We start from the raw sequence: 17,901 nt of genomic DNA on the forward strand, positions 1-17,901 counted from the left end.
CAGTGCCATCTGTTGGATGTAAAAGCAACACACGCTATCTCTGACTGACGGACCGCAAATGCGCAGTAGAGAGCAGCTCTACCTCGCATGTGGGGACCACAGAGCTCTGCGCTACGTGCTGGGTGTCACAGAGGGGAGGAGGAAAGGGCAGACGAGTCGCCACTCCGAGAAATGGCTCAGCCCGTTCTTCCACCGCTGGAGAAGGGGGGAGGGAGTAGGGACTGCCGGACAGTTACACAAAGGAGGAGGAAAGGGTAAAAGAGTCGCCGAGCCAGTCCGTCCACCGCCAGGGAAGGGGGGGAGGGAGTTGGGACAGCCAGAGCAGAGCAAATGCGCATTGTGAAATTAAACCAGACTGAGCCACGGCAACGCGCTCCGAGAAACGGCTCAGCCCGTTCCTCCGCCGCTGGGGAAGGGGCGAGGGAGTAGGGACTGCCGGACAGTTACACAAAGGAGGAGGAAAGGGTAAAAGAGTCGCCGAGCCAGTCCATCCACTGTTGGGGAAGGGGGGGAGGGAGGGAGTTGGGATGGCCGGAGCAGAGCTAATGCGCATTGTGAAATTAAACCTGACTGAGCCAAGGCAACGTGTGGCCGGGTACAGCTAGTAATTTATAAATATATTAAAAAGCACCTGAGGCACTCCACTGTTTACCCAGAACATTTGCTTGTTCTCTATAAGCCCTCAAAATGTGGAGGGATCTCAGAAACAAACTAATCACAAAAGAAGAAACAAACCCAAGCAAAACAGTCAGCTGAGGGCGAACACTATAATATATATCACATCAAACACCCTCTATCCCAGAAACTGGTAAAGAAGAAGAAGGCAATCCATTGCCAAAATATTTTTGCAAATTTTAGGTCATAGAAAACACATCTAGCACTACAAATTTAATCAATATCTAGCAGGGAAACTCCCTAAGCTCCTGACACATTTGAACAAAAGATTTCCTTTATTTCTGTATTTGCTTACGTAGATCAGGAAAAACCTGTATCTTCTGACCCATGGACAAAGTGTCTTTATAGCGAAAAAATAAATGCATAACTGAGTCTTTATCAGATTCAAAGACAAAAGGAAATCAACACCACAGCCTGGTCAGAAACATCTTCCATTGAGGATTCTAAAATCTAGCCCAGTTCAGATTGTCCATGGGAGTTACTCTCAGCAGACGCAGCACCTTCTTCACGCTTCTTAAAAGGAAAATAATAAACCTTGTTCAATGGGGGAACAGCATCCATTGGCATATGCAAATTCTCAGGCGTGTATGTTTTAATAATTCTTTTGAGGCAATATTAGATACACAAGGAAAGTTAATAGCTCTCAGATTAAGTTGGTAAAGGCTGTTTTCACATACTCTGTGATGAATGAAACTAGAATCTTGTGCCACATCCGTCTCAAAATCAGAGAGCCCCTTGAACTGAGATTGTAGCTCCTTGATAACCTCCTCCTGGCTCTCTAACTTAGCCTCCCTCAACACCATTTGTCCTTGAAACATTTAAAGAAGAGTCCATATTAGAAACTGTAGCACATGCAGCTCTTTCCAGGGCCACGATAGCCTGCCAATCTGGTCCAATCTGGACCAGGCATACCAGCGGCAGAGTCCATGGGGGAAGTGGGGGGTGTCAAGAGAGAGGAAGAAATCACACCGAGCAGTCTGACGCTCCCTACCACTTACATCCAAAGCTAACATCTCAGGGAGCAGATGCACATCCTCTCGAAGAGACCTGTTAGCTAACATGTGACTCCGGCACCTTCACTTGGCACAGCCTTGGAATAAACAGACAATGTCTCCTGTGTTAAAACGCGGCGCCTCTGACACGCCTCCTCTCCCACCCAGGCTCAGAACCGATGGTGGCAGATGATCATCAGGGCTGAGGGAAACCTCTGCCTCCAGTCAGGTTGACCCTCTCTCATCAAACCTGGCAACAAGGGACTGCCCTGACCCAACCCTCAAAGATCCTCCATGGGTCACAATCTGCTCAAGTGATGACTGAGCCAATGGCCGACTCGGCCACGGGAGGCCCCTTCTAATCTTCCCTTTTCTCTTCACCATAGGTAAAAGACGGCAAACTTCAGTAAGGCAAAAAGATGGCAGCAACAAAGAGGACTGTCTGAGAGCATCTCACCTCATCAGCACCATTTAGGATCCCCCTACCTTCCCTAGTTTTTAATCGAGGCACACACTACAAATTATTTAACCCCACAATTTCACCTCTCCTCAAACTTTTTAAGTGCCAATATTACTCAGCAAGCAATAGTCACTAGCAAAATCTTCTCCTTTCAATACTCCCTTACTCCTTGTTCTGTTCATACTGTGGCACTATTTCTAGATTGCTTGTGTGATTATGTTTGCGCTTTTCTGCTGGATTTCACTCCAAAACTCTATTCACATACAGGTAAACCAGTCTTAACTACTTCAGGGGTAGGCAACTGCAATCCTGAAGTGCCACAACCGGACAGCCACAATGAATGTACATAAGATTTTTTCAGACGATGGAGGCATTTTTCATACAATGGAGGCATTGCATACAGTGGAGGTATATGCATATGCATAACGTATATGCATATGCATATACGTTATGCATATTTATTGTGGATATCCTGAAAACCACTCCAGCACCAGAGTTGCCTACGCCTGAACTACTCTGATAACATCTAATTTTATAACCAAACTACTTCCCTGGATGGGATTAATGATCCCCTAGATATTAATGTGAATGCTTGTTCACTGCTTTGACCTGATTTTTACTTGTAAACAGCACTTTATAAACTTTATATTAAATATAAAATAAGCATGAAAATTATATAATAAGCAAACAATAAAAAGCCCTATAAACATTTTGCTGTACGTACCTGGATCAGGCCAGACTTCTGGGTTCATTTCCCCCTGCCAGCAGATGGAGACAGAGAAAAAAGCTTTGCTGACACAGTATATAACCAACAGTGCCCCTTGCAGTTCCTCAGTATTTCTCTTTCTCCAGCAGATGGCAGAGGGTGAATCCTATAGTTCTGTGGTTTACCAATTTTTTTTGACCAATATTTTTTTTCTTTGAGCCTTCCTCCGTGGGCATTTTCCCATATGAGACCTCTACAGATGGCATTGTTGTCCCGCTGGAAGCCAGTGTTGGAGGAGTATCATATCCAGTTGCCTCTTGAGGGTTTTGCGAGAGAGAGTCTGTCATGGTGGCTTCAGACTTCCAATCTCATTCAGGGAGTGGACCTTGAGGCTCCGGATTGAATGGTAGTCAGTACCGATGCCAGTCTCTCTGGATGGGAGCAGTTTGTCACTCTCATTCTGTTCAGGGTTCCTGGTCCACAAGAGAGTCTGCATGGTCTATCAACGGCTAGAGACCAGGGCGGTTCGCTTGGCCTTGAAGGAGTTTCTGCTGCTGCTACAGAATCGTCCGGTTCGAGGGCTGTCTGACAACGCAACAACAGTGGCGTATATAAATCGACAGGGCTATTGTCAGCCCCACAAGACTTCACAAAATGCTTGGCCGTGGTGGCGGTGCACCTTCGCAGGCTGAGGGTGCATTTTTTTTCCTTATCTGGATGATTGGCTGGTCAAGAGCACATCTCAGGCAGTTCCATGCGCTTGACCACCCGGTAGTTGGAGTCACTAGGGTTTGTCATCAACTACCCAAAGTCCCATCTCAGCCTGTCACTTCAATTGGACTTCATAGGAGCCCTGCTGGACACAGCTTAGGCCAAGGCCTTCCTGCCTCATTAAAGAGCTGTCATTTTGACGACCATCACGACAGAGATTCAGCAGAGCCAGCAGGTGTCAGCCTGGCATATGTTGAGGCTGTTGGGCCGTATGGCCACAACTATCCATGTCACTCCTTAGCACAATTACACATGCGCAGAACCCAATCTACCCTGAGGTTGCAGTGGTGCCAGGCCACACAGAACTTCCAGGACTGCATTTGAATCACCCTGTCTCTCCGGGACTCGTTGTCCTGGAGGCGGGTACTTTAAAATCTGGAACGAGGGATCTTTTTTTTGAAGTCCCCCTACCTAAATTGTCCTCACTACGGATGTGTCCACTCTGGGCTGGGGAGCTCATGTAGATGGGCTTAGCACCCAGGGTCTGTGGTCTGCTCTGGAAAGCAGTTGTCAAATCAACTTCCTGGAGCTTCAGGTATGCGTTATGGGCTTTCAGAGATCGGTTGTCCAACAAAGTTGTCCTGATCCAAACCAATAACTAGGTAGCTTTGTGGTATGTCAACATGGGATCGTACCTTCTATGTCAGGAAGCAGTCCAAAACTGGTCGTGGGCCCTATCCCATGGGATGGTGCTCAGGTTCATGTACCTGGCCGAGACAGAGAACATGGTAGCAGACAGACCTGATTCGTGCCTTCAGACCCCACGAGTGGTCCCTGGACCAGGGGCTAGCAAATTGGATATTCTGCCTCCAGGGGAGCCCGGGCATAGATCTATTCGCATCCTCTTGCCTTGGTTCTGCTCCCTGTATAGGTCAGACTGCAAACCAGCCTTGGATGCCCTTGCCCATCATTGGGACAAGGGTCTTCTGTATGCATATTCTCAGATTCCCTTAATAGCGAAGGCTCTTTTGAAGCTTCTAGAAAGTTTTCCACTAGAAAGTTCTATGGCCTGAAGTGGAAGTTTTCAATGTGGTGTGAGCAGAAGGCTCTAGCTCCGCTCTCCTGCCCCACAAAAAAACTGCTTGATTACCTTCTATCCCTATCAGAAGCTGGCTTAAAAACCAACTCCATTAGAGTTCATCTCAGTGCAATTGTTGCATACCACCTATAGCTGTACGATTCTTGTGGTGCCTGCTTCAGTTGAGGCCTCCCTAAGGCCTCAAGCTGTGTCTTTGGTCCTCAACATGGTGTTAGCTGAGCTGATGAAACTCCTTTTGAGCTGCTGTGCACCTGTGACCTGAAGTACCTGACCTGGAAGGTCATATATTTGGTGGTGGTCAGCTCAGTGCGTAGGGTCAGCAAACTCCAGGCCTTAGTGACTTATCTGTCTTACACTAAGTTTTATCATGAATGGATGGACTTGTGTACACACTCTGCCTAAGGAGGTGATGGACTTCCATCTTAACCAGGTCATTGGACTGCCAGCATTCTTTCCCAGGCGCCGTTCACACCAAAGCGAACAAGCACTGCAAAGTTTGGACTGCAAGCAAGCCTTAGCTTTCTATCTGGAGCAGACAGAAGCCCATAGATAGTCCACCCAACTTTTTATTTCTTTTGATAGGAATAGGTTGGGTATTGCTGTTGCCAAACAGGCACTATCCAATTGGCTAGCAGTTTGCATCTTTTGGTTATGCCCAGGGTCATGTCAAGGCTCATTCTGTCAGAGCCATGGCAGCATTGGTGGCCTACTTGCGAGCAGTTCCCATGGAGGAGATCTGCAAGGCTGCATCGTGGAGTTTTCTCCACACATTCACATCTCACTATTGTGTGGATAGGGATGTCCAACACAACAGTAGGTTCGGTCAGTCTGTTTGAACTGTAGAACCCAACTTTCTCCACCTAGGGCCTGTTTGCATTCAGGCTGTCTCCCCCCTCAGTTACTAACAGCACCATTATTGTTTGGCACATTGGTCCCTGGTTGGGTGCCTGTTTGTCCCCTTTTGTGTTAGGGAGTAGTCTGAAGCTAAGGATTTACCCATGTATGAGCACTACCATCCTGCTTGTCCTTTGAGAAAGCAGAGTTGCTTGCCTGTAGTAGGTTTTCTCTGAGGGCAGCAGGATGTTTGTCCTCATCAAACGCACCTGCCATCCCATGGAGCTGGGTTTCTCCTAATTTTTTTATTTATATAGAATTCTTTGTTATAGGACTGGAGAGGGACTGCGCGTGGACACATGGTATAGGGCATGCTCAGCGTGCTAAGTCAAAGTTCTAGAAACTTTGACACAAGTTTTTACCATCCGGGAGATAATCATACATGTGGCATTCAGTGCAAAAGACTGGATAGCCTCCCTCTTGCTGCTGGACTACTCTCTCCTTCATAATTTTGTTTGTTATAGCAGCGATTCCATTAATTTGCTCACCACAGAGGTCAGACTAACCAGCCGGTAGGTCCCAGCTTCCTTACTTACAATTTTTTGAATAGGAGCCCCATCTGCCCATCTCTGGTCCTCTGTAAAGTACGTTTTAAAAAAAACAAACTTTTCTTCTTTAGTAGCCTGATTATTATTGTAGGGCCCTGGGTGTCCAGAAATCAAGCAGTATGAGGTTTGAAAGGGAAATGTGTACCGGGGGGGTCAGACTACCTGATTGTCTTGCTGTTTTACACGTTAGCCATAGATCGTGCTGATGGATGCTGATGTTTGTGGGATGACTCTGCTGGGATTGTTTTTCGTCTTGATTTTAGATGTTGGGAAGAGGTGAAATTAATGTTTGTTGATAGATGAGGAACATGCTGGTGTGAGGGGGGGCGTTACTCTGCTTACCCTAATCAAGCTTTCTTTCCTTTTAGACGTTTTTAGTGGAGGACCTTGATTTGAACCCAATCTTCAGTGCGATTATGTCCTGGATGTCTGAGTCAGGAGGGTGCTTGCCACCCCCCAACTTTTTGGTTGCACAGAAGAAGGCGGCGCCTGCTGACGTGGGGAATGAGGAGGGAGAAGATGCTTCTGCTTCAGGTAATGACTGAAATGAACTCGGCCGATGACTTCTGTAAGCAGAGAGTGGAGACGGCAAGTGCACTAATTGAAGTTTCTTGTGATAAAGCTTGGGGAGAGTGGATTTGGGGATAATGTACAGATTAAAAAAAATGTTTTTTAAAGACTTTTCACCCTTTACTGTTACACGTAATAAAAATGCCTCAGGTGCCCAATATAACTCTTCAGAGGTTAATCTTTTATTCTGCCCCCATACCAGCTTTCAAAATCTTTGGATCACTGGGCTAGAGTGCAAACAAGGGTCCCTCAGATGGTGAAGGTCATTTGTTTTTTTTTTTTTTCTTTTGGCAAAGAACAAGAATTTGCTACATAAAGTTTATGTGCATCCACCCAGCTGGTAAAATAGGCACATTTCAAGACAAGGATGCCTTTTCTCTTCCCTGTCCAAAGAGATCGATGACCGCCATGAAAGGATATGAAGTGACTGCAATCACAATTACTCAGTGGTTTATTGGGATGGGGGTGCTTGAAGTCAAGGGAGCAAGTCTGACATAAGTTTCATAAGGTTTGTCACATTTTGTGTTGCAGGTTCTGCATCTCTAATGAATGTTACCAAATCGCTGCGAAGAAATCCTCTGCATCCCAGTGTCAAATGTTGTTTGTATCCGCACTCAGAGGAGATCAGCCTTGACAGCCAGGAGGAAAAAGAGGTGGATTCTTTAATGCCTGATGTGCATCACCGCTTGTCTTCTGGCACGACATTTGTCCAGGTGGAGCAAAGCCTCCTGGGACTTGACAACTGTTTGTTTGTCCAAAGAAATCCCATAACGAAGACTCTTCAGGTTCATGTCAAACCAATGTCTGTGGACTCCCTGCACATTGAGTTTTATCATCATGCTGCTTATGCCACCCTTGGACAGCGCTGCGCCAAACTGCATGCTTTGATATGGCAGAGACATCACTTGATGCTGGCCCGGGAGTACATTAGCCGTTTAAAGAGTGCTTCAGATTTCATCCAGAAACTGGCCGGCTTGCTTGCCTCTGACACCTGTGTTCTGGCTGCACAGCAGCACAGTGCAGTTAACAGCAGCAGACCTAGTTGTGGCACAAAGCTGCTGAAAACACTCTGCGAGGAGCTTCAGGTTCACACAAGCCACTGGAGGATCTTACAGAGGACAATCCGGCGGGATCGGTGGCTGAGGCCTCTCTTTCTACAGAAGCCGTGTGCCATAGAACACATGAAAAGAACGTTTGCGCTGCTTTCACTCCGGGCCATCTACCTCTCAGAGCAGTACATAGATGTGCTGCTTCAGTACCTGGTCCTGGCTGATGTTACTGACGTTTCCACTGATTTACTGGCTGACATATTTCAAGGGGTAGAAATATACAATCAAGTTGTGTCAGACAGAGCTGCGGAGTCCAAGGATCAAATGAAATGTGACCTGTCAAGCTGGGCTTTCTTAGGGCAGGAGGAAGTGTTGCGAAGCTTGGACAACAGCATCAGGGCCTATCCCGTCTCTCGGGTGTTGAAAACCATTCCTGGCATGCGAGGCAGGCTAACTGCTGAAGCCTTTTATCGGTCCCTTCTTCAGCAAGATCCACTTATTTCAAGAGTGAGGCAGAGTTGCTTGGATGGCATGTCGTGGGATAAAGCCAAAATGCATTTGCTACAGGGTAACCTCTCTTCTACATCCAGTGCCACAGGGAAAAGGAGCAGACTGTCCAGGCCCAAACTTAGAGAACCCCAGCAAATGAAGACTTGCCCATTGCCTTGTGATCAGCTTCAGGCCATTTGTAAAGACGACAAACAACTCATGCATGCTCTCGGGGAAGTTTTGGTCTCATCGCCTTACTCTCTTTGGCAGCAGGGTCTTAACGAGCCAAAGCTTGATAGGCCTCTGACAGAAGAGTGGTATCCGCAGACATCGCAGGAAGCTTCAGAAGGTCATCCGAGCACAGGCGAAGCCCTCGGGGATTTGAATGCCATCCAGACAGAAGAAAGATCGGGCAGTCATGCGTCTTCGGTTTGGATGGCCGCACACCAGCCCAGAGACTCTGTGGCTACCCAGGTGCTATGTGCACAGTTCAGGGCCCTGAGGTGGACGGCTTTTGGGGCCCATCTGTTTGATCAGTTTTACCATCGGCACAACGCAGCTTCTGGGTTAGGCAGTCTCTCTCAATACAGAGAGGATGCGAGCTGGGCAGTCGTACAGATGCTGGAAGATACGCTGAGAAAATGTAAGTGCCTGTGACTTTACGAGAGAAAAATGGAGAACCTTTACTCTCTTTTTAGTATAGTTATAAACTCCTTTGTAGGGTAATGTTACCAGAACATAAAAAAATTCTAGGTCAGGGGCTGGCGATCCCTGGCACATGGCCACCACCTGGCATGCGAGTTTTCTTTAGCACATCTGCCTTGATTTCCTCTCCCTCCCAACCTCTCCTTTCAGCAGTGCTATACTGAAAAAGAGGAAGTGAGCATGAGGGCAAGGCAGCACGTGATCAGAGGGCTGGGGCTTGGACCGCTTACTTCCTGGTTCTGATTCTGCCGCTGCAGCGATGTAGCAAGGAGGGAGAGGGGGATTATGGATCTTAGGTGGCTTGATTCCGTGGAGCCACACCTGCTTCGAGAAAATGTGATCCTGTTGGGGGGGGGGGAACCCTCTTTGGGAACAAGGTTTATTACACCAACATCTCCTTAGGAGATGTGGGATATTTTGTCAGCGAGGCTGACCCCTGAACTAAATCTTATTGACGAATGGTGTCACTTGTGCTATTGGATAAGCAGTTATCCATCATGGGAAAAAAAGCAGTGTTTTCATAATCACAGGTAAATGCGTTACACAGAGCTTGAGGAAAGGAGTGAGAGGCAGCAAGGAGCTTATTGCTCATGGGTTTCCATGCAAAAAACTTTTCAGCAATGATAGCTCGTATGGCATCTTTTGTAAGCCACAGCACCGTATTAAGCAGCTGAAGGACTACATAGGCTATGGAAAACTTCAGGCAAGTCTTTATCCATGGTTGTATGCTGGATGTACAGTTGGAGCCCCAGCTAATGTTGGGCTCAAATATACACACATAAGTTAGATGCCTACATCTTGCTCAGCATCTAAATTTAGGTGCCTATATTCAAAGAGTAGAGGCACCTGACTTTAGTTGTCTAATTTAGGCACCCAGGACTGAGCTCCCTATTCCCGGCCATGGTCAAAGTCCCTGAATTTAGGAGCCTTTTGATTTAAGGCACCTCAACTTAGATGCTAAGCCCAGAAACATTTTTAAATTCAAAAGTCTAGGCACTTAGGTCTTTTGAATATTAGGCCCTTAGCAACACAGTAGATGGCTGCAGCTAATGATCAGTTGGCCCATCCAGACTGTCCAGTTGTCTTTCATTTTGGGTGGATGAACGTATAAAATCCCATACTTAAACCAAAACCAGCTCTTCGCAGGGGCGGTTCAAGGCAATCTGCTGCCTGAGGCGAGGGATGAGATGGCACTCCCCTCCCCGCCAAGGAGTGGCACAAGAGCAAAGAGAGTGGGGGCATCCTCTTGGATTCTGGTCCTTTTGGAATTTGAAATGCTGGGTAAGAGTGGGAGACAGAGGGTAGAGTTCCCAGAGGGGTGGCAGATAGTGTCAGGAGCAATGTTTGTAGGATTCTAGTAACTCAGCCACACTCCCAGGAATCCTACCACCCATCTCCCACGTAGCCCTTTGGAAGTGGGAGTTGGGAGAATGTGTGTGGTGCCCTAGGTGATCCTCGCAGCTTTGCTCCCTCCCCTCAGCCCTAACCACACACAATTAAAAATGATATATTAACAGCTTACATGAAAAAGGACATCAGTCTTCTGAGGTAAAAAAACACTTACAAAAACATATATTTACATGCATTACTGAGGTACCAGCCAGAAAAACACTTTAAAAAATACACTTGACTTCATAAGGTATTAGGCCTACTGTAACACGTTAGGTATGGGCTTGACCCTCAGAAAGCCATAAATAAATTGAATCTCAACAATAATATAGTAAACCCCCTATATCAAAACAGCATTAATTGCCAGTCTTCAAGCAGTAACAACCCTTCCTATGCAAAAGGCAACACTGCAAATATTACACCAGGCCCTAAAACATCAATACACCTGCTATTAGGAAAGCAGAACAAATCAAGCTACTATAGACCCTACACAAACTACTCGCTGGCAGAATATTTCACCTCAGTCACACATGAAGCATAAATAGAAAACTGCAGACAAAAACTAAACAGGAAACTACAACAAGACAGACTCTATATAGTGCAACAATGGAAAAACTGAAATCGTTCCTCATAAAACATCAAAAACTAAAATCAAGAAAGATAAAACAATCATAGCAGTAAAGTCAAACTAATAAAAAATAAATATTTTTAGAACATCCAGTAAGTAAACATTTTTAAAAATTATTCAAACATCAATAAATATTTCAAAACAGCAGGCACATTAAATAACACCCAATAATTAAAACTAATAAAGATGAAAAGTGTTCCTCACTCTCCATACCTGGGAACTTTTGGTTTCTAGTCACCCTGAGATTGTCGTGAACTTGTGGAGGGGAGGGGGACCCACAAACTTTCCCCGTCTCTCATAGACAGACACTCTAACACAGATATGCTTCCCTCACGCACTCCCTGTCTCTATCTCCTACTCGCATATATGCTGTCTTATGCACTCCCTCCTGCTCATACGCATCCTCACGCTCTCACGTGTTCTGTCCCTCTCTCATACACATATGCTGCCTCACTCATGCCAGGTCTGATGCTACCTTCCCTTCCCACCCACATCCTTTCTCTTTCCTTTCCCTCCCACTCTCAATCTCCCCCACATCCAATGTTCTTCCTCCTCCTACTGGCAAATTAGAACACTGCCATGCTAGGTTGTCTTTTTGCCAAGGGAAGTAGAGAACTCTGCTGGCGTATGGATCTTATGCCCTCTCCCTCCAATCACTTCCTTGTCCCTCACTCATCCTTCTTACCTCACATTCACTCCCCACCTTTCCCTCTTATTCTGTTCACTCCCTTCATTTATGCTTTATATTTCATTCCTTCTGCCTTCTTTTCCCTCCCATCTTTCATGCCTCATTCATTCCCTTCTCCTCCCTTCCTTCTCACTCAACCTTTTCTTCTTTCCCCTCTCATCCGCTCACCTCCCTTCCTCAGCTGGCGGGGCCTGGCCTCCCTACTAGCAGCTGTTTGGAGTGGCCCCGCCGCTCTTCTTTCTCTGGAGGGACCTGGGCCTTCCTGCCAGGGGCTGTTCTGAGGCCAGCCCAGCTTCTTTTCTTTTGCTGGCGGGACCTGGGCCTCCCATCAGTGACTCTTCTCCAGGTCTGCCCCGCCATTCTTCTTTTGCTTATGGGGTCTGGACTCTCCACCAGTGGCTGCTCTCTGAGACTGGCCCCCACCTCTCTTTTGCTGACAGGACATCGGCCTCCCCGCCAACAGCTGTTTTCCGAGGCGGACCCCGCTGCTCTTCTTTCGTTGGCGGTGCCTGGTTTCCCTGCCAATGGGTCTTCTTCAGGGCCTCCCTGCCACTCTTCTTTCACTGGTGGGGCCTGGCCTTCTTGGGGTGGGATGCGGGAACCCCACTGGCATGTCCATAAATCACCAATCATTTCTTGCCGGGGGACACTTGTCAGGCGGGGAGATGAAGCGGTCACTGCAGGAGTATTTGGGGGGAGGCACTTACTGCTGCCTCAAAATTTTGCCACCTGAAGCGACTGCCTCATGATAGAGCCACCCCTGTTCTTGGCTATGGATAAAAAGAAGGAGCAGTCTGATGTAGGTGATCAAGCTTGTACAGCTGACAACCAAAAGGGGAAAGGTTAAAGGGTGATGACCCCAGCTGTAGGCAGTCAAGCTTCTATGGCTGACTGCTGAGAGATATCCTTAGAGCAGGTAGTCGGGGGCAGCCATCAGGTGGCATGGGCCAAATGATCCTTTTCTATCGCTATCTTCTGTCACTTAGGGAGGTGGGATAGATAATTGCACAGCAGTGAACAGTCATAGGGGACTGTATGGTTCAGTGGATTAGCATAATGTTTCAGAGCTTTTACTTCTAACTCAGATCCATAGTGACTTATGTCTGAAAGCTGTTTGGTGAGTCTGTGGTCTCCATCCACTTCATAGTGGATAAATGTCTACAGCGCTAAACAACCCCCAACACAAATTAGCACCATTCTTAAGAGTAGAAATGTCAAATAATATTATGCTGGCTGGCATGCCATCCTTGCCTGGCTCCTAAACATTACCTACTGGTGCTTAGGATTTTTAGCTTTAGAAGTGATTCCTCCTAAGCCAGGTCGCGGCACATGGCAGGGCAGTGGGGGGAAGAGAGTGCCTGTGCTTTATTTACTTTTTTTTTTTTAAACTTTTTATTTATGGACTTTCACAATTTATACAAAGAATCTACTTTGTATTAGAGATACATCATATATATATATATATATATATAGAAACATAGAAATGACGGCAGAAGAAGACCAAATGGCCCATCCAGTCTGCCCAGCAAGCTTCACACATTTTTTTCTCTCATACTTATCTGTTACTCTTGGCTCTTAGTAACCTTTTGGTTCTATTTCCCTTCCACCCCCACCATTAATGCAGAGAGCAGTACTGAAAAGAAGAGAAAAGAAAAACGTAATAAATGAAGATAACTTAAATATTGTCTTTATCCATTACATACAAAAATCAACAATTTAGGGGAGGATCCAGAAAACTAAGAGGAGACAAACGAAATAAAGAAAGAAACAGGCATTGCATAAAAAGACCATTTTAATCTACGCCCAGACTTCTCCAGGTCAACACTGGGGAAAACTTTAATGGCTTCTTGGAATCCAAAAAATGCTCTAAGTTGCTCAGGAGCAAAAAAGATTAAACAATCTGTATTATATTTAATAAAACATTTAAAAGGGTAACAAAGAGAACAGCCTAAAGAAATAGCCTCTTGTCGATACATTTCTTGTGTTACACATGAAATATCAGAAAACATACAAACCAGCTGACTATGGACTAGTGAGGACATATTCCTAAAGTATTTACGCATGAGGTTCCTCACATCTTGAGATGATACAAATGTAACCAAGAAAGTGGCACATTCTAAAATTTCAGGTGAAGAACTTGCTAAGAAATTAGTCAAATTGGAAGAAACAGACTGGATTTGAATATTGGTATTCACAGAAAGAAACTGTTGGAAGAAAAAGCAATTTACTAATAGAAGGCAGATGCTCAGAATCAAATTTTAGAACTTCTAAGAAATATTTCTTTAAGGTAATATCAGGAATTTGCCCTAAAATCTTGGGGACATTTAATAAATGAAGATTCAAGTGTCTGGAATGGTTTTCTAATTGTCCCATTCTTCTTGACAAGGCGCTTTGGTCCTTCACTGAGCCAGACTGAAGAATTTTCATATCTTTAACTTCACCTTCCAATTTAGAAACCTTAGTTGTAAGGGACACTATATTTCCATCATATTTGTCCTCCATCTGCTCTATTTTTAATGTAAACGAGCTTATCTTCTAAGAACAAACACTTAAGGAATTACCAAATTCCATCATCAACTCCCACAGTGAGTCCAGAGTAACAACTTTGTGACGAGCAGGGACTACTAAGGGCCCCAATGCTAGATGATAGCAAATCACCCTGAACCCAAATCCAAGGGGGACCCCGCCATATTCAAATCCATCCCGCCGGGATAGAAGAACTCAAGGATAAGGGCTGAGTTGGTGTAAGAAACTCACCTCTATGACCCTCCAATGGCAGCTCCACTCCCTGAGAAGCTATCTCCAATGTTCACAAGCCCCCTCCACCATGATCGCTCCAGTGACATCATAGCTGGGTGCCGTGGAGCTGAGAAACAGGAGTGATAAGGAACGCCTCTGCTGCAGATGCCGGCACTTCATCTTCCATGCGGGTGCCATCAGGCTCTTTGGCTCCTGAAAGTTGGTTGACAAGATGATGAAATTCGTAATCAGCTGCTGGCTCAAAGGGAAGAGAGCTTTGGGAGGAAAAACTCTCATCCTACCCTTCCTTTTGAAGGCATCACAAGCAACAAAAATAGCAAGTAGGAGCGAAGGTGTAAAGCAAAGCTGCTTATCACTGCTTCTAGCGTGCAGCCATCTTGCATCTTTCCTTTTTATTTATTTAAAATGTTTATATACTACCTAAGTGGGTAATAAACATACACACGTATTTTAAATAAACATAAAACAAATCAGCATAAACTAATATTGATATATGATGTGAAAAAACTGACTACGCAACAACCAAATAAAAAAGCATTAACATAAATCGAAACACACCAGGACCGAGCCTCTATAATTTCGATAAAAAAAGCCCCTCCAAATGTGCCTCAGCCTTCAAAAAACCTGTTTGGATAAAGCCCTTTGACCTTTTTTCTGAATGTTCTAATACAAACTTCAGAGCAAAGGTCCTCAGAAGACCCACAACAGCAAACACCTGCTCTCTGATTTCGCACAAATGCAAGTGCTTAACAGATGGGACTTCCAGCAAATTTTTTACATGATTGTAGCAATCTGATAGGAATATACATTTTCCAAGATGTACGAATGCAGGAAGGTACTAAAAGGAAACATTTAAATCTGATACACCAAAAAGCAGGTAGCTAATATGGAGATTTCAAGTTCGGTGTCACATGTTGGTATCAAGAGACAACTACTGCATTTTGCGCTATTTAAAAGACTCGTAGTGTTGATATAGGAAGAACCAGAAATATAGGCTTATTATAGTCATTCCACTAATCACGGTTGAATGAATTACAATGCAAAATTCTTCTGGGCTAACAGTGGTTTCAGCCTATATAATATCCTCAATTTATAAAATATATTTTGTGCTATCTCTACTGCATAAGGGTGCAGCAATAGAGAAAAGTAAAAAAATTACACCTACATTTCTAAGTTGAGTAACAATGGGAACAGATTGACCTTTCAAGTCAGTTGATTTAGTACACCATTTGAGGGGCACTGAGCTAATAGTAAGAGTCCAGTTTTTTTTTTTTTTAATATTCATGGAATATCTATTTACCTACAGTCACTGTTTAATGTTTGTCACATTTTTAGTCTAGATAAATGCACTGACCAAAGATTAACCGATAGGAAAGGAAAAATGTATGTTATCTGCGTAAAGTTTATAATTAAAATCTAAGTTGGACAATAGATGACATATTGGTCTAAAGTATATATATTAAATAATGCGGCCAACAAAGCTGAACTCTGAGGCACTCCGGTTTCCAATGGAACCCAAGAGGAGTCCCTGAGCATAATATGCTGAAAGTAGCCTTTCAGATAAGACAAACCAGTTTAGAATGACAGACTGTATCCCTAATTCTGATAGCCTTCATAACAAGATACTGTGGAAATGCAGCCACTTATCTGGCTAGAATTTAGCTGGATAAGTGAGGAGTGGCCTAGATGTGTTCCAGGAAGGAGCTGAGTTAGCCAGATAACTTACCCGTCTAACGGGCCGATACAGTACAGTGCGCTTCGGCGGAGCGCACTGTTAACCCGCATTTGGACGCGCGTTTGACGCACTAGCTTATCCCTTATTCAGTAAGGGGTAATAGCGTGCTGAAAACGCACGTCCAACCCCCCCGAAACTAATAGCGCCCACAACATGCAAATGCATGTTGATGGCCCTATTAGTTATGCCCGCGCGATTCAGAAAGTAAAAGGTGCAGCCAAGCCGCACATTTTACTTTCAGAAATTAGCGCCTACCCAAAGGTAGGCGTTAATTTCTCTCAGCACTCATGGCGATATTAAGTCGGAGGTCCCAAAAGTTAAAAATAGTTAAAAATTAAAAAAAAAAAAAAAAAAGTAAAATGGGCTCGCGAGTTGAAAACCGGACGCTCAATTTTGCCGGTGATCGGTTTCTGAACCCGTGGCTGTCACCGGGTTTGAGAACCGACGCCGGTAAAATTGAGCGTCAAACTCGCTGACAGCCGCCGCTCCTGTCCAAAAAGAAGCGCTAGGGACACGCTAGTGTCCCTAGCGCCTCTTTTTACCACGGGCCCTAATTTAAATAAATTAATTTACTGAATCGCGCGCACAGGAGAGCAGGAGCGCTCGCTCGCTCTCCCGCGATTTTTACTGTATCGGCCTGTAACTCTGATCATCCCATAGAGCTGTCCTAAAGTTAGCCGAATGAGTGTATTTGGCCCTCCAAAATGTATCCAAACTGGACAACAGTAATGTTTTATGTTCTGTTGAAAACTGAATTAAAATTAATCAAGAAGCTCATGATCTTGCAAAAACTCATCTAGTTGTTTTAAGATTGCTGCCCCAACAATCTTTGTGACAAACAGCAAAGAGGAAATGGGTCTATAATTTGAAAGATTGTCTGGATTCAAATTAGTTTTTTTTCAACATTGCTCTGTGAAAAGGACTTTGATTTTTAGTGCTGGCAATTTGGTACCTTTCATAAGTCTCAAATTCACCAGAAAAACGAGCAAATGGAAGGCATAGAACTGTATGAACTTTAAAGACCATTTTCCAGGAAACTGCATGCATTTAGAGTCTCAACCTGTTTTAAAATTTGGAATCTTTACCTGAAATAGCAATTCACTAGGACAAGGAATCAAATGTGTTCAGAACTGTCAGTGTTAGAAATTTCCCAGGTGCCAAAAAAATGTCAGTGCTCGCTCCTAGGTTCCAAAGTGAGTCTGTTAGGGATGCTAGTAAATACTGAATATCAAGAGCCAGTTAAGAGAAAAATCTTTAGTTTTATTATAAGATATCTCATAATAGCAGCAGTGCAGCTTACCAGACAATGCAGAGTAAACCTACAGCTCAGCTCTTCTGCGCTGTTACACTCAGTTAAATTGTTACCGCCCCTAAACTTATATACTAATAAGTGAGTTTGTTTACATAACACTTTACAACTGGTTGGTACTATAATTCTATCTCATATATGCTAATATGACTGGATTCTTGTAAGTCACATCATTTCTTGTAAACTGAGCCCAAAAGGCAGAATTGAAACTTAATCCTGATCTTTAACATAAAGTCAACTTTTAATATACTTTATTTCAGGAGCCTTGACTTATTTCTACAAGTCTGATCAGTGCAATCTCATTGTGCTGTAATTAACTATTTCTTCATCACCACCAAATTAGTCTGGCTTTATAGGAGACCCTCTCAAAGCAACCTTACAAGGCGGTCTGATACTGTACTAATATTTCAGCCCACTAAGGAGAAGACGTGCCTGCAGCCAACGGTATTCTCTTGCTGGCTACTTAAGAAACTACTATTGGCATGGGATCCACT

General features: G+C 44.7%; 1 protein-coding gene across 3 annotated transcripts in view; it reads left to right on the plus strand.

Moving 5' to 3' along the window:
• Positions 1–17,901, plus strand: part of CCDC142 (coiled-coil domain containing 142) — a 127,299-nt gene that overhangs the window by 18,736 nt on the left and 90,662 nt on the right. For all 3 annotated transcript variants that reach the window (XR_003855646.1, XM_029595585.1, XM_029595573.1), the window contains exons 2-3: positions 6,454–6,619; positions 7,187–8,836. Coding sequence is in view for 2 of the 3 variants with exons in the window: in XM_029595573.1 (XP_029451433.1) it covers positions 6,454–6,619; positions 7,187–8,836 (1,816 nt within the window). In the remaining variant the exon portion in view is untranslated. The remainder of the gene's footprint in view (positions 1–6,453; positions 6,620–7,186; positions 8,837–17,901) is intronic.

This window comes from Rhinatrema bivittatum, chromosome 1, assembly GCF_901001135.1.
Source record: "Rhinatrema bivittatum chromosome 1, aRhiBiv1.1, whole genome shotgun sequence".
Taxonomy (NCBI): Eukaryota; Metazoa; Chordata; class Amphibia; order Gymnophiona; family Rhinatrematidae; genus Rhinatrema; species Rhinatrema bivittatum.